This window comes from Crocodylus siamensis, chromosome 10 (genome assembly GCF_052110815.1).
Source record: "Crocodylus siamensis isolate JL-2025a chromosome 10, ASM5211081v1, whole genome shotgun sequence".
NCBI classification, from domain to species: Eukaryota; Metazoa; Chordata; order Crocodylia; family Crocodylidae; genus Crocodylus; species Crocodylus siamensis.
Window position 1 is genome coordinate 36738338 of NC_143404.1, and position 25377 is coordinate 36763714.

The 25377-nt window shown below is 40.8% G+C and overlaps 1 protein-coding gene across 9 annotated transcripts in view; it reads left to right on the forward strand.

Moving 5' to 3' along the window:
• The window catches only part of ANKHD1 (ankyrin repeat and KH domain containing 1), a 162395-nt gene that overhangs the window by 57861 nt on the left and 79157 nt on the right, over positions 1 to 25377 (forward strand). For 8 of the 9 annotated variants that reach the window (XM_090021008.1, XM_090021009.1, XM_090021011.1 and 5 more), the window contains exons 3-8: positions 10564 to 10720; positions 15237 to 15384; positions 16397 to 16544; positions 18175 to 18408; positions 20953 to 21047; positions 23959 to 24196. In XM_090021008.1, coding sequence (XP_089877134.1) covers positions 10564 to 10720; positions 15237 to 15384; positions 16397 to 16544; positions 18175 to 18408; positions 20953 to 21047; positions 23959 to 24196 — 1020 coding nt within the window. The remainder of the gene's footprint in view (positions 1 to 10563; positions 10721 to 15236; positions 15385 to 16396; positions 16545 to 18174; positions 18409 to 20952; positions 21048 to 23958; positions 24197 to 25377) is intronic. The other variant, XM_090021010.1, reaches the window with a different exon arrangement.

Below are 25377 nucleotides of genomic sequence, written 5' to 3' on the forward strand. Positions count from 1 at the left end.
GAACAGTTCTGTCAGGTGTAGGTAAGTGATGGATAGGGAAGCAGGTGAAGGTGTGAATTTCTGAAGCATCAGTGTTGCTAGAAACCTCCAGAAGATGAGCATTAGTTTCTGTTTAAAGGTGGCTGTCTATTGTTGAATGTACTAGGCAGTTTCTTATTCTTAACTGTAATAGATGTGAGAGTTGATCAGTATTGCAGATGGGGAGTAAGTTTAACATCCATGTGGGGATTTATCTGACTGTGTTGAAGGAATAGGTTGGAGCCTGGATTGAAGGAAAAATAGGTAATTTTCAAATAAAACAAGGTTCCCAAGAAATTATAATTGAAGTAAGGATTAGGGTTATATCAAAGTGCAGAAATTTGGGGTTTTCTTTTTTTTTAATTCAAGATCAAATGTACCTTTTTATGAAACTAACAATCAAAAGCAGATGATTTACGAAGCGATTCATTAAAACAGAGCCATAGTAATTGGAACTTTAAATTATCATTATGCCTTTTCAGTAACTCGTCAGCCTTACTCAAGATCAAAAATGATTGTCACTTAAAATGTAGTGAACATCAGCTTTAAATTGGGAATGTAAATATAGTTGTAAAAGTATCTGTTTAACTTCCTCTAATTATATCGGTTAAATAGTTGACCAATAACACAAACTGAGACAGAGCTGCTGCTGGGAGCTGCTCCTGGCCTTTAGGTGGTGGAATGAGGCAGTGGCAAGCCCAGGCAGACAACACAGCCCATGGGAAGCCCCATGGTGGGAGGGAGGGAGCATCTGTGAATGAGCATGAGTGACTTAATTGACAAATCCCTAGGCTGCTCGCTGTTTTTCTTTTTAACCTCATAGGCCATGGGTACTTATTCCTCCTTGCTCCTCCCTCTCTCCCTCATGCTTACCCTGCCCATGCCTGTTCCTGCTGGGGCATCATGTGGCTTCCCTCCCTCTCCACACCCCCTTCCTTTCCAGACTGCACCTGGCCCGTTTATCACTGGGCGTATCAGTTAAATGATTAATCGTTTAACCTTTCATATCTCAACTTAAATGTTGTATAAAATTAGTAGTTTAAGGGAACAATTGAGGTATTTAGTCCGAGGTGGTTGCCTCTAGACCAGTGGTTCTCAACCTTTTTTAGACTTGAGGCACTCCTTGGAAAATGTCAGCTCTTAATTTTTTCAAGTGTGTTTTGACTATATAAAAATAATAAAGTAATTTTTCTGTTGCAAAGAGCTCAGAGACTGCAACAGATCGGAAAGTTTGCAATAGGCCAAATGCCCCTGGCATCACTTCTCTAAACAGATATAAAGTTTCAATACCGAAAGTTAATGAATAAGACATAGCTATTGCTTCCATTAATGTGGAAGGGTAGCTGACACAGAGAATGACCTAATAATGACCTCAGGCATATGTTTGGGGGAAAACACATTTGCATTTAACAAGAAATATATATATTTGCTGAAGATTCCATGCAGGAATTCATAGATCGTTAGGGGTTGGAAGGGACCTTGTAGATCATTGGGTCCAGTCCCCCTGCACTAGGCAGGAAAAGACGGCTGGGGTCAAGTGACCCCCAGCGAGGTGACTTTCCATCTCCTTTTGAAGATTTCCAGGGTAGGTGACTGCACCATCACTGGAGGGAGTTTATTCCACAGTCTGGGCACCCTGATTGTGAAGCAGTTTTTCCTGGAATTGAGCCTGAAGCGGCCTTCCAGGAATTCATATCCATTGCTCCTGGTCTTTCCCAGGGGTACCCTGGTGAAGAAACTGTTCTCTGAGTTATTGATGTACTCCCCTGATACACTACCACTACCAAGCCCCCCTCTCAGCCTTCTCTTCTGTAGGCTGAAGAGGTCCAAGTCCCTCAGGTTCTGCTCATATGGCTCTTCTCTGGACCCTCAAGTTTTCCCATGTCCTTGTTGAAATGTAGCGCCCAGAACTGGACACAGTACTCCAGTTGTGGTCTCACCAGTGTGGAGTACAGTGGGAGTATCACTTCATGCATGCCAGTGGTGTTTGCCCTGCTGGCCACAGCATTGCACTTCTGGCTCACATTCATGCAGTGGTTGATCACCTACCCCTAGGTCCTTTTTGGCCATGATGCAAGTCAAATTGTCGCCACTGAGCCTGTAGGTAAGTTGTGGATTGTTTACCCCCAGATGGAGCATGTTGCACTTCAGAGTGTTGAATGCTGAGAAGTATGACTTAAGTGGTTTCTCAATTCAGTCAGAAAGAATTTTTAAGCATTGGTCAAGAGCATATCTTTAATCTTGTTCTCAAAAACCATTGCTTTTTCTGAAAATTTCAGAATAATTAGTTTGAGGCAAATAATACATCATTTAAAAAAAAAAAAAAAAGGGGGGGGGTAGCCTAAACATTTTGGCATATCTGGAAGAGCAAGGAAACTGTAATATTATAGCCAACCCCTCCAATACCACCAAATTTGCACTAAGGAGAATACCTGTGACAGACTCCTTGCTAATCTCTAAAGCGCTTTCACTTAACAAGGACACTCCTCCAGAGAGAGAGATTGCACTTTTGAAAGAGCCATCTCAGATACCACATGAAGAATTGCTGCAGTACAGAAAGAAAATCCTGATGAATTGCACACCATTAGTTATGACATACCATTGGTGATGCATAGGGGGTGCATGCAAGTGCACATGCCACCCTCTAAGATTGGCAGTGCATCCTCTTAGACTGGCTGCTGCTGGTGGTGCCTGTGGGCAGTCACTGCTCGCCACCCTTTCCCCTCACTGCTGATGCTGCTGGTGGCACCTGGGGGCTATCACGGATGGCTGGTCAGTGCTCGCCACCCCCTTGTCATACCCGACACGGCTGTGGCTACCTGCAGGAACCACCCATCCTAGCCTTTAAACAAGCAGCGAACCTTGCCAGCCTCATAACCAGAAGCAAACTTCCTATTGCCCAAAGCACACTGAATGGATCCAGACTGTGCCAAGACAAAAACCTGCCAACACATCTCCACTACTCCCACAATAACTACAATCCACAACAGAACCATCACCGTTCCTGGATCTTATACCTCCACCTCCAGAAATGTAATACATCTCATTCAGCTCACTAAATGCCCTGATGGGAAATATGTAAGAGAAACCAAGCAACAATGGACTGCCAAAATGAATGCACAGTGCAAATCCATCAAAGACAAAAATACCCAAATACCTGTAGGTGCACACTTCTTACAAGAAAACCACTCTCTCTCCAATCTCTCAGTTGTAATCCTCAAAGGGAATTTACAAAAAGCCTTTTGCAGATGAGCCTACGAACTTCACTTCATCAACCTACTGGATAAAAAAAAATCATGGACCAAATATAGACATTGGATTTATGGCACATTATAATCTGCCTGTCATCTGGTAACACAAGGTAACCTGTCTACATTTTAGCAGCTACTTCTTCTATCAACAGTTAAACATTCCCTCCCTACCCCACCACCTGTCTCGCACCTATTGTCTTCCACCCCTCTGATCCTCACTGTCATGTATTTGCATTTTCACAGACCTGCATTTTGCATATTGACTTTTATTTTACCTAGGAGAGCACACAATTTGCCAGCAGACTGTATATGCCTGAAGAAAGGTGTTTGTACCCAAAAGCTTACAAAGAACAATTTCCCCAACTATTTAGTTTATCTAGTAAAAGATATCACATCTACTCAAAATACCTTGTCTGCTTATGTTCTTAGACCAACATGGCTACAAGCAGCAACCCTAAATCATGGATAAATATCATCATATATTATATGAGTTATAGGCCACCCTTCCGAGCAAAGGTTTAGGAAGGTTTACAGCAAGAGAAGCCACTTGGGGGAACTGTCTTTTATATTCCTGCAAATCATATTCTTCTGACGACCTTCAAATAAATACACATGGATAAAGTGAGATTACCTGAACTGGGATAAATTATCAGTTTGTGGATGAGCTGTATTAGCATCATCAAGAGGAAGTAAGAGCCCCAACTGACAGACATTTTTATAGGTACTGCTTGTTGTGCCCATCATAGCAGTGCATCTTAAAGCCAGATCCGTGCCAGGTCTTAAACCACCAAGGATGGAGATTCCACAGCCTCTGGGTAACCTGTTCCAGTGCTTCACCCTTTTAGGAAGAACGATTTTCCTAATATCAAACCTAAACTTCCTTTGATGCAACTTGAGAACAGTTGTTCCTTGTTCTGTCATCTGCTACCACAGAGAACAGTCTAGCTCCATTGTCTTTTTAACCCCCATTCAGTTGGTTGAAGGCTGCTATTAAATCCATTCTGTTTTCTCTTCTCCAGGCTAAGTAAGCCTAGGTCCCTCACCCCTCTTCATAAGTCATGTGCCCCAGCCTCCAAACCATTTTCATTGTCCTCTACTGGACTCTCTCCAGTTTGTCCACATCCTTTCTATAGTGCGGGGGCTGAAAACTGGACACAGTACTCCAGATGTGGCTTCCTGAACAGTGCCAAATAGAGAGGAAGAATCACTTCCCTCAGTGTGCTGTCAGTGTTTCTACCAATGTAGCCCAATATGATGTTAGTTGCCTTCTCAACAAGGGCACACTGGCTCTTATTCAACATACTGTCCACTGTAAGCCCCAGATCCTTTTTTGCAGAGCTGCTGCTTAGCCAGTTGGTCCCCAGCCTGTACTGGTACATGGCATTGTTCCGTCCTCTGTGCAGGACTTTGCACTTCTCCTTATTGAACTTTATGAGATTTCTTTCTTTCCAGTCTTCCAATTAGTTGTGGTTTTTCTGGGTCCTAGCCCTACCCTCCAGCATACCTACTACTCCTCCCAGCTTCCTGTCATCTGCAGATTTACTGAGGGTGCTCTCTCCCCCATCTTCCAGGGTCATTGATGAAGACCTTGAGCAAAACTGTCCTGGGAAGCAATCCTTGGGGCACTCCACTTGAGACCATCTTCCCACTAGACATCAAGACACTGATTGCTACTTTTTGAACCCAGTGATCCAGCTGGTTTTCTATACAATTTAGAGTTAATTTGTCTAACCTGTACTTTCTAGCTTGCTTGCAAGAATGTTGTTTGAGACCATATCAGAAGCCTTCCTAAAGTCAAGGTGCTGCATCATGCCTACTGGTCTCCCCACATCCACAAAGCCAGTCACTTTGTCATAGAAGGCAAACAGTTTGGTTAGGCATGACTGGCCCTTGGTTTTGCTCACAGGAACGTGTCCCTATGTTTTGCTCGCAGGAAGTAGCTCACTAATAGTATAGGATTTTCTTGGTTTAGGACTTTGAACTGCATCAGGGTGTTTTACCATGTGCTTGGTGGTCAGAACAGTTAATCTACGGAGACAAGGGTTCTTTATATACTCATATTTTGGCTGAATGATCTGAGGAAGAAGCTCAGTTGAGTCACCTTAAAGCTTCTTTATTGTGCTGATTCTGAAAAGCAGCAGGAAGGTGTAATTTAATTGGAACATAATTCATATGAGCGTGATTATATTCCCAGTCATTCTTTCTTTTAAAAGAAAATATACCTATTATAATGGACATCATAATTCAACTTCAGGCATATTCAAATGTATTAGCTTGAATAAGCTTCAAACTTTTACAGGGGGCAGACTAATGAATGTAACAACATAGCTTGCCTAGCTTTATCATTGCCCCATAAAGACTAGTTAAAAATCCAGTTTAGCTGTCCAGGAAGCAAGTAGATATGAGTGTCAGGCTCTTGCAAGGATTCCTCTCCACGTTAAACTGGCTAATATGCTGTCTTCAGATGTGAGGGGATGTGTCTGTAGCTCTGGCTAACTCGTTCATGTGCATTGTCTCCTTATTTAGCTTATTTATACATAAATATCGTGAAACTTAGACATCCATTGGGCATGACAGCTATTTCCTCCTTTGTTCCAGAAAGCCCAGGTGTCAAGTTGACGCCACCACAACTATGTGTTACTTTCAAATAGTGTTGAGCAAGGTTTTCTCCATTCATTCATGAAGCACTTTGACTAAGGTCTTCTATTTATCACTGAATTATGTTAAAGTAGTGGTGCTCAAACTTTTGGCCCTGTGGTTCAGATGGCCTGGAATCAGTCTGCTGGTCAGTTGGAGCCCCATATGCCAAGATTGGCCCCTGGTTCCATCCCTGCACACTGGGATTGGGCCCTGGGAATCCAATCCTGACCCTGAGCGCCAGGATTGGGCCATGGGACTTGGCACTACCCCCTCCCACCTCCACATGCTGGGATTGGGTCTTAGGGGGCCTGGCACTGCTCTTTCCTGTCCCCCAACACTGGAATTGGGCCCTGGGGCCTGGCACCACCATGCCACTGCCCTGCCCTGTGTGGGACTGGGACAGCACACAGTGCCTGGGAACCCTTACGACTGGGAATTTGGCAGCATAGGAGCAATGCAACTGCTCCTCCGCTGCCAAATTCCCAGACCCATGAAGTGGCCCATGAGCCAGGGGTTGAACATGAATTTGTTAGGAGATAACTAGCAGACAGCTCTCAAACATGAGGTCCATGTAAGGCTGTTGCAGAACATACCCCATTAAGTGGGCATATTCCCATCTTTTATGTTACAGGGCAGAACAAAAAAAAAATCAAGTATTTTGGTGCAGAGGAGGTTTCGGTCTAAACTGAAAGAGAAAACTACAAGAGCGTAGCTTGTTTAGTAAAATGAAGGCTGAGAGGGGGAAATACTATTGCTCTCTAAAAATATATTGGGATAAATCCCAGGGAGGGAGAAGAGCTATTTAAAATAAATGATAATGTTGGCACAAGAACAAATGGGTACAAAAGGACCAGGAATTAATTTAGGCTGGAAGTTGGAATTGGAACCTTTAAGTAGGGGATATGTGAAATACTTTACAGGTCATTTGGCTCTGTGGCTCAGATGAGTGGTAAAAGACCAGTTCACAGGCTGAATTGGACCCATGGACCACCACCCACTCCCCTCACTCCTGTGCCTGAGCCACTGCACGAGACATCCGTTAAGTCTGCTCCAAGAAGTTCACCACATGCAGTACTTGTTCCAGTTAGTCCAGGACTCGCTGGAGTGAGTGCTGTATGCAGTATGTGTCCCAGATAGCCTGGGTTGGATGCTGCATGTGGTGCAAATACCAGAGCAGCTGGAATGAGCACCATGTGTGGTTCAGTCTGGCCAAGGTGGATGTCATATGTTGCACGGGTCCTAGACTAGCTGGAGTGGACACTGTGTGATGTGGTGCCCATTCTGGCTGGACAGCACCATGTATGGCATCTGTTCCAGGATCCATACCATGCGCGGTGCCCCCTGGCTTGTCCAGGGCACACTGCATGTTGTGCCTGCTTCAGCAGGTTTGTGATGCCTGTGGGTGCCATTTACAGTACAGGACAAGCTGGTGGGAGTGGGTTCTGTGTGCAGGGTGCATCCTGGACCAGCAGGGGTGAGTAGGGAAAGGAGCACTGCATGGGGTCCATGTCCCAGGCCCTACCTTTGAGGCCAGGCCAGCGCATGTGAGTCAACTCAGACCTAGGGCTAGTGCTGAGAGCTGGATGATGGGTTTCTTTGGGTGAAATCTTTGATTCCCCTGGTGTAATTGATTTAGCAGGCAGAGCCAACCTTGTTGAATTTGGCTTAGTGGTTTAGATTGCAGTGTTAAAAATACTAATTTATATAAGCATTATATATTTTTAAAGGACTATTCTATGAATAACCTAAGAATGCAGAAATGAAATAAGACCTCTAGCAGTACATAGCGTCACGTCGTCTATGCAATTATAAACCTTGCCAATAAAACAGTTGCTGCACGCCAAGCCTACCTACGGACCATAACCGTAGCTCTGCTCCAATACAGATGACATCTTGTCAGCATCTGATTCTTCCAGAATTCTCAGCGTGACCTGGGTCTCTTTCTCCCATCACCTCTCATTTCTGTGCAGTTCTAGATGATATTGACTTCTCATATTCCAGTGGGTACTGTCAACTTCTTTCAAGAAAGGAGTTTTCCTTTCTTTTCTTCAGGAAAGAAGTTCATGGCCTTCAGCAGAGCAGTAGTTTGTTAAATTTGAGCATTTTGACTGCAGTATGAATTGCTTTGGTCTAGCAAAATAGGTTTCTCCTTTTCCAGAAAAATTACTAATTTTGAATGCAGAAAACTTCACTAGGTGAATAAAGTTTGTAATTATAAGCTTTTACTTAAGGTTTTTTGCACTTGCATTGGAAAATGGAAATAATTGATCAAATATTCTGGTTCCAAATAGTGGAATATAAGATTCAGTTATAAGTAGTAAAGCTAATATTTGTTTGTAAACAAAAGAATATTTATGTGACCCCATAGTTTGTAGAAACTGGATGTTCCATTGCTGGTCATTTAGATGGGCTTGTAATAATGGAACTTAAAGCATGGATGGTAAAGCTAATTTGTTAACCTCATTTCAGTCTGATAAGTTTGTTAAAACATAAAAATCCAGGTGTTTTTCTGAAAGCATAATCCAGTTTTTCAGAGAAAAAATGGATGTTGAACTCCTGGTCTAAATGCAAAATAGTCTGGTTTGAACTTGTCATAGCAAAGTTGTTGCCGTTTCCTATAAAACAAAACAACAGTCTGAATAGGTGTCCTCAGCACTTGAGCTTCTTAAAGCTGTCCCTCTGACTGCAGTAGGACAGCCCGTGTTCTGATTATTTAGCGAATCCAGAGATTGGAGTGACTCTTTGAGTTGAGATAACATAACATGGTCTCCTGCAGCATGACTTAGAGCTGGTCGTGTGTTGTTTTTTTTTTGTTTTTGTTTTTGTTTTTTAAGTAAATGGGTAATAGAGCATACGTTTGCTAGGCATGGCAGCTGTGTATTACAGGCATTGAAATTTTCCATATTGGAAGAATAAATCACTTTGCTATCTGATAAGGCAGCTGGTGCTGTTTTCCTTGAAACACTGGCTTGCCTGCATATGAATCTGACCAGTTCTTCACTTCTGTTTTTGGACAGTGATCCATCAAAAATTTTCGAGCCAAATATGTAGAACCTTAGGTTTATAAATTTTCAACAGCAGCATAGTGTCATTGCAAAATATATATTTTTCATTTGAATTGGGTTATTTGTTTGACTTTTGGTCTAGGGTATTCTATCCTAAATTGTTTTCAGGTTGGAGAGGTTTGAGAACTCTAGGTTTCTTCATTGGTGAGAAGAGGAATTTGATGCCCTAATAAGTTTCCTGTGCCTCTAGTCTACTGTATGAATCTCTGAAAAAAGCTAGAAACCATATTTAAAATATGGTTATAACCTTTAGATGCTTAATAGAGTTATTGAGCTGGAGAAAACAAAAAAGAATTTCAACAATCGGAAGAAGTGTGCATTCCAAATACAAAAACGTGAGATTATGAAGAATAACTTTCTCAGGGTTTTCTTTTTCTAGATCAGTCCTACTTCAACCTGTTAAATAGTTTAAAAAGTCACTAATTCAGCAGTAGCAAAAGTAGTTCATTGTGAGTAGATATCAGATACTGAATTACAGTAAAAGTAATTGTGCGTGATACTGGAAACTGTTTCCTGATGCTTGACTAGTTGTAGATTAGGCCTTATGAACACTGCAGGGACAACTGTGCTAGGGTGTTTGCAGATGTACAGGGTATCTCAAACTGTACATGCATGTACCCCTCTGCTGCTGTGGATCTCCAAGGTGGGCACTTTGAATATCTACAGTGGCAATTTTGTATAAGTTTTATGTTTCTTTCGTTTTTAAAGAAACTGGAATCACTACTGTCAATCATGGTATTTGTGTATTCTTCAGAACTAAAATGTATATACCTTTTTGAGACTCTCTGTTCAATAGATAGGATTTTAGTCATGTATATGTCCTTTAGTATAATGAATTGTATCGGGTAAGCATATAAGTCAATTTTAGTAGAGTCCTTCATCAGTAATGAAAAGGTATACGTAGTTGGTATGTAAGTGACATTGTGTTGAATGAGGTAAATTTTCTGAGGTTAAAAACTGTACCGTGGTTAGATAAACACCTTTATATCTAAATTGTGCCTGGTTTTGGACCTTTCTACTTAAGAGCTCAATTTTTTCCAATAATTTACTATAAATTAAATGTTATATTTATTTGTATTGAGAACTAATTCCAAAGTAAAGCACTTACATTTTATATTTGTTACTTTTTGAGTTGTTTATAGGAGAGGAGCATTTGAAAATTTGGAGTGAAAAATCTTCATAATAAAGAACCTCAATAGTTGCTTGGAATTACATAAAAGTTTCCCAAAGATTTGCCTTTGGACTTGGTCCTGTGCTTGTTCTCAGTCCTAGAAAGTCTCTTCCCTCCTTCACCCCCTCCCCCCCCCCCCCCCCCCCCCCAAAAAAAAAGCTATAAGTCTGAAAATGGGGGCATAATGAAATAGCCAACTTAAAAAATAAAAACAATTTTACTACTGTGCTATAATTACACTTTCAGATCAGAGAAAGGCAGATGTTAACTGATAACTTTAATTACATGCAATTTTTCCAGCATGTTTGCAAATGATTTTTAACTAATAGTGCATGTGGCTGAAATTTAAAATAGTGTTTTTGCATTTTTTTGTGTGGCTTTCATACTAACCTGATTGATGAACGAACATACACTGAAGGAATTGGTAAATTATCCACTGCCGATGGTAAAGCCTTCGCAGATCCTGAGGTGCTCCGAAGACTGACATCGTCTGTCAGCTGTGCGTTGGATGAAGCTGCTGCTGCATTGACCCGGATGAGAGCAGAGAACAATCACAATGCAGGGCAAGTAGACAAGTATGTATTTAATTACTCAAATCTTCATATAAATTTTATGGTATGTACATTTCACATTTTTGCAATGTGAGTGTTTTGTAATATCAGCAATTCTTAACTCATTACTGGGGATCTGGGATTTTCATTTGCCACAGAAAAATGTGGATTTTCTCCTTTAAAGGAGAAAAATGTGGGAAATGGTGGATTTCCCTTGCAGTCTGGCAAAATTCTGGCCTGCAAGGGCCTGCTTGGGCCTAGGGTGGGGAGGAAGGGGGGGGTGCCACACCTATGTGCATGTGCACACATGCACATAGCAGCCAGCCAGTGTGGTAGAGAACAGCTCCTGCAGTTCTCTCCAGGTAAGTTTTTTTTTTTTTGGGGGGGGGGGGGGGGAAGGGGTGCATAGGTAATGGGGAGGAGGGGAAGCATGGGTGCTGCAGGTTAGGGGTGGGACATCCGGCCCCCCCCCCCCTCCATTTCTTTGCCCACATTGGGGCTTGGGGCTGCAACCTGGCTGGACTAGCTCTGAGCAGGAGCAGCTTCTGTGGGCCAGTGGGCAGGACTCAGCATGAGAGGGAGTGCTGTGCCACCAAGGTGAGGTGAGACCTGCCTGCCTGGCAGGAGTTTGGGGGATGGGGTGTACAACTCTACGCTGCCACCATGCCTCACCACGATGGCATGGCATTCCCTCCCATACTGCGTCCCATCTGCTGGCCTGCGGATGGGACCCAGCTAGGCTGGTCTGACCAGGCTGCAGCCCTGCAGTCCACTGGGTGCAGAAATCATTGGAGGGGGGGGTATGCGCCTGCCCTCCATGTTGCTGAGCCCACACCCCTCCCCTTTCCCCACATACTCCCTTCCTCACACATTGGGGGCTGGGGCCTGGGGGTAGAGGGCAGTAGGTCAGGAGTGAGGGGTACCAGAAGGGCTGGGGAGTGTGGGGGGCTGTGGGTTGGGAATGAGGTGCACTGGGAAGGCCAGGGGGCTGTGGGTCAGGAGTGAAGAGTACCAGTAGTGTTTGTGGGGGGAGTATGGGATGCGAGTGAGGGACACCAGTGGGGATGGGGGACTGTGGGTCAGGAGTGAAGGGCACAGAGGGCGGGGGGGGGAGTTGGAGGCTATGGGTTTAAAGTGAGGGGCACTAACATATCAAAGCTGGTTAGTGCTGCAAAGGGGTTTGGGGGGTGGGGAGGCAGCTGCAACTGAACCCCTGTCCTGGTGAATGAAGGGGCAGGGGTAGCTCTTGCTCTGAAAAAAACAAAATCAAATGCCAGAATTTATAGGTATTTAGAATGTATTTTATTATAATGACTGAGGTAGTGGTAGGCTTCCAAATTGATTTAAAATTGTAAATCTATCAATAAAACATTGTGTTCAGTTGATACCTGTATATATAGTGGTACTTTATTTAATCATGGAAAAACATGGATTTGGGGGTTTTAATTAGAGACTTTTGGATTTTTAAATGGAGAAAACCAGAATCTCTGCTAATGATGAAACAGGTTTTCCTATTTAATAGTGGCCAGTTTTCAGATCTCAAACACTAAAAAGTCATAACATTTCACACAGTGTTACATGCAGTTTAACCACTGGAATTGTATAGAAAATTTTAAATTCATAGAAATCATTTCCCAAAACCAAAATTTATCCAATAGCAGTGGACAATTCCTAAACTGATAGCAAACTAGAGGAGTTTTATTAAAAGTGTTATGTTTTAACTAGAATCTGATGGTCAACTTGCCAGTTAATCTTGAGTTAATAGAAAACAAATTTTGTCCAATTAAACTAAGTATTCTAGGGCTCAAACAAATCTATGTTACAAATTAGGATGAGATCTTTATGATCAAATTAGATTATTCTAAAGCCATCTTTAGAAGTGCTTCTTGGATCTTGCTGTAGCTTCTGGCCTGGCTAGGTATAGTGCTGACAATGTGGGCCAAGAGTCTCATCCAGAATGTCAGTCCCCACGTTGGTTGTAGATTTAACACCTGGGTGTTTTTAAGTATCTGTTGTAGTTATTTAAATTTTTGGACAAAAGGTTCAGTCTGGTAAATGATGTGTGGGAAGTTCTTATCTAGGAAGCAATGATACTTTTGTTGTTAGAGAGAGGGAGAAGTCTCTTCTAATTTTTAACTAATCAGAATTTGTGTGTGTGGGGGGGGGGGAAGTTTCTAAGGTAAACAGTAAATTTCTTGCTGTCTAAGATTATACACCTGTAGGGTCATAGCTGAGACATTTTTGGAGTAAGTTTGCATATGAAGAATAGAAGAAAAAGGCAAACTTGCTCCAAATCCACCATACTTTGAAAAATAAAGTCCCTTATCTTTATTCCTTGTGTCAAGAGAAGGCACTTGTCTTTTCTCTCTCAAGCTAGTGAGAATTGAAAGGTAATCTGGGTCTTAGTTGCTTGCAAGTCATCGGTGCCCTGCCTACACTATTATAATACATTTATTAATGATGGATTATTGAAACAAATGCACTTGAATTGGTGGTGAGCATGGCTTGACCTTGTTCACACTTGCAGATAAGAATCATTCAGCACTGGTTCAGTTGCATCTATTGCTGATTCTGTCAGAATTGAGCTTTCAGTGTGCAGAGTAAGACTTAAAGGACAAATAACTTCAAATTATTTTAAGACCCGTGGCTGTTTTTCATTTGGTTTGGGTATATGTTTGTTTGTGGCCCAAGATTCTTGTTTTGTCTTACCCAACTGTAGTTTCCAGTATGGCATACTATAAAGAAGATTTTTGCTTTGTTTTTGACGCCCGAATAAGTTACATTTTTATTATGCCAGTATCCTCCTTGGATGCAACTCCTGTCATTCATCCTTTTTAATATTTTAGTTTGAGGTATTTGAGGTTTTTCAGTCAACATTGTCCTCTGGAAGAGGTGTTACATATACTGTACTTTCCATGGTAGTGGCTCAAGGCTGTTAAACATTGTAAAGAGTTTTGAGGTCTTTAATGGTACCAAGACCCTGAGGTATGGCATGCTGAATAGTAATTACAAGTAAGAAATTTTGCTCTTTTAATTAAAACAATAGCTTTAATTAAGGACAATTTTAATTAAATGATTCCACTTCTATATAATTTTTTATGCTGCTAATAATATGGGGTCTAAAAACTCTTCTGTAGAAGCCTATGCTTATTTATTTTTTTTCCCCTCAGTATTAGGATCCTGAGTGAGCAGGAACTACCGAGCGCTCATTCACCCTATGCTATAACTTGTAGTTGTGCAGTGTAATAGAATGAGAGATGAAGCATATGGGAAAACAGTGTAGTAATACAGTAGTAGTTTCTTCCTCTTTGCAATTTAGACCTCATTTTCACCCCTCATTCTTATTGCCTAGTTCTTCCTCCTTCACTGTTCATGCTTTTCGCATACTGCTTGGACATTCAGTAGATCTTCTCCAGCACTGGCTCAGCCATGACATTTATGCTTTTCCCACATTTAGGTCTTTGTCTTTATTCAATAACAATAAATATCCAGTGCCCTAGAGGCTGATTTTAATAAGTCCTAGTTGAGGTGGAATAAATATAACATGGACTGTTACAATAAGCATACTTACATTTTTCAAAATATTTTAAAACTTAATGATTTGGTAGGTCAAAAATCATATTACTAGATATTTCCAGTAATATTTCTAATTTACAAAACTTTTGTCTAAATTTTTAAAGAAAAAACAATACTTGGAACAAATTACTTCAGAGAGTGCAGAATAGGAAATAGTTTTATGCTTAGAGCAGAGGACTGGAATTAAGAGGCCTGGTTTAGTCCTTGTTCTGTGATATTAATTACTGTGACTTTCAACAGTTTACTTTGGCCTTTTCTTTTATACTGGGAATTTGCCTTAGTTCCTGGACTTAGTGGCTAGCTACTGTCTCAGCTGCATTGGTACAAACCCCAGGTGTATACAAAGAAAGCTATGATTTGCACAGTTGAATTAATACCTGTTTGATTTAGCTGTGGTGTTGTAAATTAAGATATGTCTTGTTTGAACTTGGGCTTAGCATCAAACTTCCATGTCAGTTGATTGTGGGAATTGGGTCTAACTTCAACTGTAGACAAGGGACCAGATCCTATTCTACCTATTAGGCTCATAAATATAATTTTCCACTCTGCTTGAATTTCTGGAAAACTGTTAATACAAAAGATGGCAACTGGATTCTTCACTTCGCAGTTTTCTTGTGATACACTTTTTCAGGCTAAGATGACAGCATGTTACAAAATTAGATGTATTAGTGGATTTTCAAGGACTTTCAGTAGGGCAGAATAGGCAGAGTAAGATGTGGCCAAAATCCCCTGTCCTTCCCAGTCTATCTGTAAAAAGGTGTTATCTCCTATGCAGTTAGTGAGTCTCATCTTTCTGTAGATTTCTAGTAAAATGCTTCAAGTATTAAGAGCAAACTAATGTGTCTAGTTCATTTAGGTGAAAGTCTTCTGTTGTGCACTTGATTTTATTGTATCAAAACCAACTTTACCTGCCTCTTGTGGAATTTTGCATGCGTTTTGATTATACGGTAAACTATTTTTCCAGCCGCAGTTTGGCAGAAGCATGCTCAGATGGGGATGTAAATGCTGTTCGGAAGCTATTGGATGAAGGAAGAAATGTAAATGAACATACTGAAGAAGGGGAGAGCCTTCTTTGCTTGGCCTGTTCAGCTGGGTATTATGAATTGGCACAAGTAAGTAGGAAATTCACAATTACTTGTGACCTAACCTCAGGGAGTATTATACAGCTGAGGTACTTTGACAAGTAAAAGTTTTACACCTTTTGATTAGAAAAATGTTATTTCCTAAATTGGAGTATTAAGTAAAACAACAAATACCGTTAACTTTTTAGTGCATGTAAAGGTTACTGCTGTAAACATTGTCAAGTTTTTCACTGAATTATGCCTTCTGCAAGCCTTTTATATAACGGTAGGTAACATTGTATATTGCAACATAAATTACACTGTTTAAAAGGTATGTCCTGTATATTATCTTTGATCTACCTCTAGTTTCCTGGCATACTAGATGAAGTCTACTTCTATGGCCAAGTATGTTTAAAGTCTAACCTCTAAAGATTGCTACAAAACATTAAAAAAAATACTTTTTTTGTTTTTTATGTTATCACTTCCTCAGTTGTGGTTTTGTTTTTTGTTTTTTTTTTTATCTCCTGGCTTACATGTCTGTATTAACTAAATTCTGACCCCGGGGCCAGTTTTGCATTGTATCCTGATTCTACCTTCTCCACTGATGGCAATTACTAATAGTGGATAATGAAGAAGCCATTTAATTTGCTTATCTCTAACTTGGTGTGCTACAAGAAGCCTTTTTACTTGGGTATGGAAAGAATTGTTCTGGAATCATTAACATTACATGTAAAAATGATCAGTTGTAACACTTTTGAAATGGAATTACACTTTATCTGGAATCATATATTGCAATATTTTCTTTCTTTTTTTTTAATTTTATGAATATGACAGCGTAAAAGGAAAACAGTATAATCCTTTGCTTCAGTCAGTGCATGTAGCAATCAGAATTTGGCTTTAGACAGATCCATACCTACTTGGCTCCCAGAGCCTTCATAGAGAATTTAGAAGTAGGGAAGCAAAGGGAAGTGAAATAGTTAGATTCCAAGTTCTAAATGTTACCTATAGCTTTTAACTCTGATGGTGTATAAGAACTAAGTGAACTTGTTCTGCTTTTATTTAGGTGTTGTTAGCGATGCATGCAAATGTTGAGGATCGAGGGAATAAAGGAGACATAACTCCATTGATGGCAGCTGCCAGTGGAGGCTATGTTGACATTGTAAAATTGCTTCTTGTTCATTGTGCTGATGTCAATGCTCAGTCTTCAACAGGTAAGTGTGGAACCACTGGTGAGAGAACTAACCAGATTGGCACATGTTAATCAGCCTTTTCCTCTCATTTGCATGTTTGGGAAGATCTGGTATTCAAGTGCTTTTGTTACAGAAAATAGTGTACGAGCTACTTAAAAGTATATAGCAAATTTAGCTATTACATATTTTTAATAAACATTCCTGTTCAGTGCTTTACCTGAACCTGAACAGCTGAATGAAACAAGATGGTATTTCTTTAATGTTGATGTTAACTTTAATGTAAAGTAGTTTAATCCAGTGAGGAATGGTCCAAAGCAATATTTCAGGGTTGTCAATAAAATATACCAATTTTAGGTGTGTTCCTTATTTAATATCATAATTCAGTAATTAATACGTGAATTTCCTTAGTACAATGCTGGTATGTTAAGAAAAAATCCAAGCAAAAACATGGTGTCATGTTTCAATGCATCAAGAAACTAACCTTGACTAAAATGTTTGGAATTCATTTGAGACCTGAGGAAGAATGCCCTGCATTTAAAAACTATCCCAACAATGTAGATGCAGTTGGTTCAATACATAATACCACCCACAAAAATCCTTGCCTGGTACTCATTAGTTTTGGGGGTTTTTTTGTTTTTTCCCAAAACTAAATGGTTAAGTGTGTAACCCCTTTTGTTCAGAATTTAAAAAAGAACCAGCACCTGAATTCCAATTTGTACTTCTATCCAGATTGCCATTGTAAACTGAAATAGGGTTTCAAAAGTTGATTTTCAAAATTAGGAAAAAATAAATTTGGTTGTTTGATTTGGTAGGTTTGATGCTTTAAATGAATACCATTTCTGGAAACTAAATTTGTTGAGTGACACCCCCCCCCCCAATACATTTTTCTGTAGAATGTGTTAATATGCACTTAGGCTAATTCTGGAAGTCTTCTAACATAACATCTGTCTAATTAGAGTACAAAAGCAATTTGTTGTTTTTAACTATAAAATAGACCATTTTGCATAATGAAAAATTAACTAACCATGAGTTTCAAATACATAGGGACTGTAAGAATCAATAATAACAAATGGCAGTAAATATTGCATTACAGCTTAAATGCAGGAAAACCAATTTGCAACAAGTTGCAGGCATGTCATGATTGCAAAACTAGAGTGGAGAGACTGGAATGGTAAGGAATCTCACTGCAGTCTAAAAGAAGGAAAGAAACTGACACAGGTTATTTAGTGGCATCTTGAATGACTTCTGCCAGCACTGGATATGTATTAGAGCTGTGATTTTTAAATCACAAAAGCTCTGGAGAGGGAAGATGAGGGGTTTTAAAAAGAAGATGGTGAATATTCAGTCTGTTGAAATATTCTAAGGTACTTATAGTCTAGCTCCTCTCGAAAGTGAAGATGGGGAATGAAACTGTGCTTAGAGGTATTGAGTTTGAACAGGTAAATGAGTGCTTGACAAAATCACTGAAAGTGTTGTACCAATTTAGAAACTTGAATTCTGGGAGGTAGGGAATGTGGTACAAGAATGGTGCAAGAGAGGCTAAACAAAATATTCTCGATATTTAAGTAGATACATTTTACATTTTGGGACTGGTTAAGGCAGGAAGGATTACATTTATTATAAGTTTGTTTGTTTTTCTCTTCTCTGTTAGGAAACACAGCACTCACTTATGCCTGTGCTGGAGGATTTGTTGACATAGTAAAAGTGCTGTTGAAAGCAGGTGCTAATATAGAAGATCATAATGAGAATGGACATACCCCCTTAATGGAAGCAGCCAGTGCAGGTCATGTTGAGGTTGCAAGAGTACTGCTGGAATATGGTGCAGGCATCAACACTCACTCCAATGAGTTCAAAGAAAGTGCACTTACACTGGCATGCTACAAAGGTATAATATTTAAATATGTTTATGAAGAAATATTATTGTGTTTTCACTTGCGTTGTAGTGCCATGTTCTTTTAAATTGTATGATGCACACCATGGTTAATTCTGTGCTCAGTCTAAAATTTCCAGGCAGCCTTTGACATGGTTAGAAATTTCTTAAATAACCTAACCAGAGCATTGGTATTTTGAATTTAATTTATTAAAGTTAGAAACTGGAGTTAAGTTGCAGCAGCCCTTCTTTCCTATTATGTTTCCCTGCTAGAATGTGAAATGATCATATGAACGTATGCATTAGACTTCATTGTGGACTGATGAATAAAAAACTGAGTTCCTGCACGTAGTATTTGGGGGTAAAATATTTTAAAAGGTTGCCATCTTCAGAGTCTTCCTCCATTTAGATTTTGTTTGTAGATTTTTATGCAGGCGATTTTTGGAACCTTTTGACCAGCAGTGTCTCCAGACTGTCTTTGATCTCTGCGTTCCCATGCCCCAACCACCCACCCACTTACCAAATAGCATATAGAACAGACTGGCCTTAGTTTACCTTTGTGTCAGTTTACCACAAGTTCCACAGGCAGACAAAGTTCTTTGGGTGAATCTCATATTTAGGAGCAGGGTGTCAGGGGGGTGAGGGCAGTGGCTTCCCTTTGCGGGCCTCACAGGTACTGCCCAGCTGGCCAGAATGCAGGGGGTGGTGAAACTTGCATGCAGCGGCAGCTGCCACCACCCCACACCACTGCCGTGTGCTTTGGGCGTAGAGTGGTTTTCTTTAATCTTTACTAATCTATAGAGGAGTCTCTGGGAACCCCATAAGACTGGGCCTCTAATTCAGTACGTGGTCTGTTGTGACCTATTTATAGAATTTTTCTGTAACGGTTACGTGACTATATTGCCTCATAGTATATAATTAGAAGTTATTATCCCTATTCCGTGATGATATCTTTGAGCTTTAACATGAATTAAAACTATTTTTATAGTTTGTTTTTTAAATGCATCTTAACAAAAATTAAAAATATGATTAAATCAGAAAATCTGTTTTAAATAAAAATGAGTTTTTTGGAGTTTGGCTGGTGGCTTGGTTGTTTGTTTATTTTATCTACCCTGATGAAGGGGAAGTTGCCATCTTGATTGCTGGTTGCCCTTTGTGCAGCCCTGCCCCCTCTGTGCACAGAGAGGCCCTGGCAGTGAGGAGGAAGGATGAGTGGGCAGCCGCCATCTTGTCTGCTGCATTTCATGCTGCCCTGCTAGTCAGTGCCTTCCTCTCCTGGCAGTGAGGAACTCTAGTTCCCCCCCTGGGAAGCCAGCATTGTATTTTTATTAATATTTTTGTTATTGTTCATTTTTGCAGATTTCACGAACAATTCCAGATTTTGCAGTTTTTCCAAAATCTACAAAACTGCAAATTAAGTGGGTCCCTAATAATGGACCCCTTGACTTTTGTCTCTGGGGTGAGAAACTGGAGATACCCAAGAACAATATTAATGGTAGTTAGACAAATCATGATGAAGAACTTTTACCAGTATAGTAGACTTTTGGTCTCTGAAGGGTAGTATACTTGATCCTTCATATACCATAAGTGCAATTTTTTGTTGGAAAGATGATCTGAAAGAGATGACTGTGGCCAGAGGTTCAGGATACATTGATTTAGTTGTCAGTGCAGCACAGGCTTTCTTTGTCACTTTCAGTGAGCCACTTAAATTACCCTCTGGCCTTAGCCTCCCTTATGTAAAATTTCTCCCTTTGTAGGGAGAGATAATAAAACTCATTAATTGTGAGGCATACAGATATTGGAGTGAGAGAAGCCATAAAAACACCTTGATGGTGTTGAGGGTTAGTTTTTTTTTGTTGTTGTTGGGGTGCTTTTGGGTTTTGTTTTGTTTTTTTTTTACACTGAATAAAATATAAGATTGATATAGGTGAAATTAGAAGGCAGGGCACGGTAGCACTTTAAAGATAAACAAGTTCAGAAAGGCATAAACTTTCATAGGTAGCAGTCTACTTCTATCAGACGCGATAAATGGACTTTAATTGAAATGGAGCACAAAAAAAATTGAATGCTATTGTGGTAAAAGCTTAAAGATAAATACTTTGTAGCTCTCTCCTCTGGTAAACTTTTTGTCCTCTAAATAAGATGTTTCTTCTCAACTTTTTTTTTTTTTTTAAATTTGAAGATAAATTCTAAGTAGGAATACTTAAGTTACTGTGAGGCTTAAAAGACTCACTTGCTAATTTGTTTATAGCTGTCAGTGTTGGAACAGCATTTTTCTGTCTCTTTATCAAGCTTGATTAATTAGTTGAAAGAAACTCTCTTAATAATTTTTGTAGTCAGAAGTTAATATCTCCTGATAAAACTGCTGTCCTAAAGTTGGCATCTGTTTGTGCATTGTAATTGTTTTGACATTCTTAAAAGCATTGTGGTTTACATCTTACAATTACATAAACTTGTAATTGGAATCTACAAGCACTTAAATTATGATATTTGAGAATTCTGACTGAACCATGTAAAGCTTGGAATAAACTAATTCATTTTGTTCCGTTTTATCTGAAGGCCATTTAGATATGGTTCGCTTTCTGCTTGAAGCCGGAGCTGATCAAGAACATAAAACAGATGAGATGCATACAGCTCTAATGGAGGCCTGCATGGTAAATAGCCTTTACTGAAATAAGCTTTGTCTTGGTTGAAAAAGTGGTAGAAGGAATTGAGGTGAAATAAAACAAGCTTTTATAGATCAGACGTATCCAAAATAACTTTTTTTTAGTTGTCCTTCTAGGCAGATCTCTAAAAATACATATATTTTAAAGAAGACTACATAGCTCTCACGTCTTACTTTTGGGGGGGCAAAAAAAATGTCAAGAAGTTTTTATATGTAGTTTTTCCTACTGTACAGTATTGGATGCAGTTGACTTGTAGTGTTGAGGAATAATTCAGCAGTTTAAACAGCCAGAGCCATTTAGTACTGTGTTTTGAACATGAAGATACTGAGAAGGAAGGCTGCTTGTATTTTAATACATTTTTACAGGCTCATCCTTGTTAAGAGAGCTTTCCAGTAGTGTCTCAAGCATCATAACATGTATATTGCCTTATGTTTTTCTCATCTTCTCTAGAGGGAAAAATGAGTGAGGTGCCATGTTTTGGTATGGGATTTTTTTGTTCTAGCTTTTTAAGATGTTTCCATGTCTTTCACACACAAATGTGGTCTTCCACTTGGCTTGGAAAATGAGGCGATTTGTGACCGTGTTCAGTTCCTAGGGCAAATCATACTATCTAGGATCAGCTTCAAGAAAAAACATGGCTTCCTGCATGGATGATTTTTACCTTTTTTCTGTGAAGTGTCACCTTGTTGAAGGAACATCTGTGGTCTTCATACCAGAGCTTGAGAGAGTCCTTTTTTTTGATAACCTTGTACCAGACTAAGACATGTGTTTCATCTGCTTATTGCTGTCACTTGAGTCTGTGTTGTATCTGAGTTGAATTGGTCAGACCTGTAAACTTTGAAAAGAACTGAAGAGAAATTGATCTGTGTGGCTTTCCATACATGAGATTAAGTAATAGGGGAGCAGTGTCTATTGCTCTTTGGATATGGCCCAGATGTGGACTGGTTCAAGTGAGACAACAGTATTTTAAGGTCAACAGTGTTGAATTGCTACACAGCAGGTTAGAAGGATGGGAATAAATTACTATCCTTTGCACCTAAGGGATTTTCAATTTGTCCTGATCTGAGTTCAGATGGTATTGGATCTAATTTATTAACTTTAGTTAAATTTAACTTGTAGTTGGCTTTTTGGGGATAAAGTCTCTCCTGAATATTGCTTTGTTTAAATGTAAAAGAAAACTGCAGTTCAACAAGATACTTAAGCATTTGGTTAACTTAAATGTATTCAAATAATGTTCTGAACTGGGGTTTTAAAGTGTTTGGGAGGGAAAGAGTTGTTCATTGTCTTGTTCTTGTTTGATCAGAAATTTGTTGAATAAATTGATTTCTGTAATGAGCATCAGCAGTCATCTTGGGATCATACAAAGAGGCTGTGCTTCAGGATTGTGTGTGTTAAGACCTGAACCACAATCTAAGCATTTGGGCTGCTTGTCCAAATGGAAAAAAACCCTACACTTTAGACTCTATGCACTCCCATGCTGAAACCAGCATATGCCTAGAAGAGGCAGTGCATTAGTTGGACCCAGCTCACTCAACGTCTGTATAGATCAAGCACTTTAGTGAGGCTTTTGGTGCTTTTATCTAATAGCTTATTGAATCGGAGGTTGGGGGAGAGAACACATGCATGGAGGAGCAAACAACCCCTCCCTTACCCAAATGCCAGGGTTGTCTGCCCCAACCCCTGTGCCCCAGTTTTCTTGCCTGGAGGAGCAAACAGACCTTCCCCTACCCATCCCCGAGCTCTCTCCTTTCCCTGGGCTGCTAGACATTTTTTTGCTCCTGGCTGGGGAATGCTTTACTCAGCCTGCAGCAGCCATCAGCAAACAGGAGCAGTGGGATGGGGTGAAGGTGCCATGATCTAGGCATGAAAATAGTGTCTCCCGCCATGATCAGGCCATGATATCAGTGAGCTGGGCCTGCAGTTTAAACCAGGCCTTACTTTATAGGGATGTGAAAGATTAAATGACTAATCGTTTAATTGATAAGCCCAGTAGTAATCAGTTAGCTTACTGGTTATTGTCTAATGTGGGGCGGGAGGCAGTTCAGTGGGGAAGGAGGGGGCAAGGGGGGAGGGAAGCAGCCTGGTGTCTGTAGGAACCAGAATGCAGCAGGGAAGCAAGAGAGAGGGAGGGGGAGAGGTGAGGGAGCTAGTTCCTATAGCCTGTGAGGTTAAAGAGGAAAACAGTAGACTACCTAATGGTTCATCTGTTAAGCAATAAGGTGCGGCCTCCCTCCAAGGCCAGGGCTTCAGTGGGCTGTATTGTCTGGCTTGGCTTGCCATTACCTCGTCCCCTCACCTCTCTGTCAAAGGTCCTTGGGCGGGGCTCTGAGCAGCAGCTGTCTGAGCTGCTGTATTGTTGGTTAACCATTTAACCAATACAGTGAGAGGAGGTTAAACGAATAATTTTTAAAACTATTTATAGCTCTACTGTCTTACCGCATTCACTTTTTTATTATTGGCAGTGGTCACTGACTGTGGGAGGATTACTTAGCTTAAAAATTATTTTTAGCATATCCTGTACCATAGATATTACTATAGTACCTAGAGTGCTTTTCAGTGCAAGTATATAAGAAGGCCATGATCCCTATCCTAAATCTCTGACAATAAAAAAGATCTAATTTGTTTTTAAATTGCGTCATTTTAGCTGAATCAAGAGTTTTAAGTTTGTTTATTAGTAGCAACACTTGTAGTAATGTTGTATGTTCCTTTTCTAACGGAAACCTAATGATTGTGTGTTTTTGTACTCTAGAACAATATTTTACTTATCTCAGAGATCTTCCAGATGGATTTTTTTATAATACCATTTTCTAGACCCTGGTGTGTGAACTTTTGTAACAATAGCCTCCTAATTGAATTGGAATGTTTCTGATTTTGTCTTTAATACCTGCTCTATTCTTAGGATGGACATGTGGAAGTAGCTCGTTTGCTTTTAGACAGTGGTGCTCAAGTGAACATGCCTGCAGATTCATTTGAATCTCCATTGACACTGGCTGCTTGTGGTGGACATGTAGAGCTAGCAGCTCTACTGATAGAAAGGGGAGCAAATCTTGAGGAAGTTAATGATGAAGGCTATACTCCACTGATGGAAGCTGCCCGAGAAGGTCATGAGGAGATGGTGGCGTTGCTACTAGCACAAGGTGGGACAAAAGTTATAAATTACTGTTATTTTGGACCATAAAAGTAGTTTTTAGCATTACTGTTAGGTGTGCACCAATAAAGATTTTTGGGGCTGATACTAGTGGCTGATTTAATAATGAGACGTATTGGCCGATACCGGTCTGATTGCTGATGTGCAGCCCAGCAACTTGGAGAGCAGCGTCCAGCTGGTAAGTCTGTTGGGGGAGGGAAGAGGGGGTGCAGATCGAGGGCCCTACAGTGTGGGAGTGAGTGGGACTGGGTGTGGGACAGAGCCACAAGTGGCTCGTGGGGCAGAGTGGGGGTGGCTCCTGCCACTGCATACACCACCAGAGGAGCCGTGGGGAGCATGTGCCCCCTGGATCTGTGCACAGGGTGAGGGCAGGCTGGAGGCACAGAGCTCTTCCCATCAGAGGAGCTGGGTTTGGGCTGTGCTCAGGCCAGGTGGTGGTGGCGCTGGGAGTGGAAGCTACCACCCTGTAGGTCCCCCTCCCAGCACTGCCACCTCCCACCCTGAGTGCAGCCCTGGCCCAGCCCTGTCACCAGGAAGATCCCAGCACCACCCCTAGTCCCAGCCTGCAGCAACAGCCTGTCCTTGCCCTGCGCACAGATCTGGGGGGTACATGGCTCCCCCAGGATGTTTACAGTTGTCGGAGCAGTCCTGCGCCCCCTGACAAGCTGCTTGCGACTCTGTCCTGTGTTGCAGGGGCTTCAGTTCCCCCCCTGGCTCCCCAACAGACTTATCAGCCAGATACTGCTCTCCAAGCTGTCAGGCTGGCCCTGTGCATGCTGTGGCGGCGCATGCATGTGGTGTTTATTGGTGACGTCAGCCAAAAAAAGCCAAATGCTGATTTTAATGTCAATTTTCCTTTTATCAGTGCTGATATGATATGAACTGATGTATTGCTGTACTTCTAATTACTGTAATCTTACTTTAAATAACTAAGTATTGACCTTACTTGTCAGAGTACAAAAGCTTAGGGTTTGCCATTGAATGTGACTGTAAAATTGCTCTGTGAATAAAAGGTGGTCCAATTGGCAACTACAGGGCTGTATGCAGCCTGAAAATTATTAACTTGTGAACTGCATCTCCCAACTAGTTGTCACTCTCCTCCATCACTCCTGCTGCTGCTAGAACTGGTATCTACAGGCTTACACACCCTCCTGCAGCTTCTACTTCTTG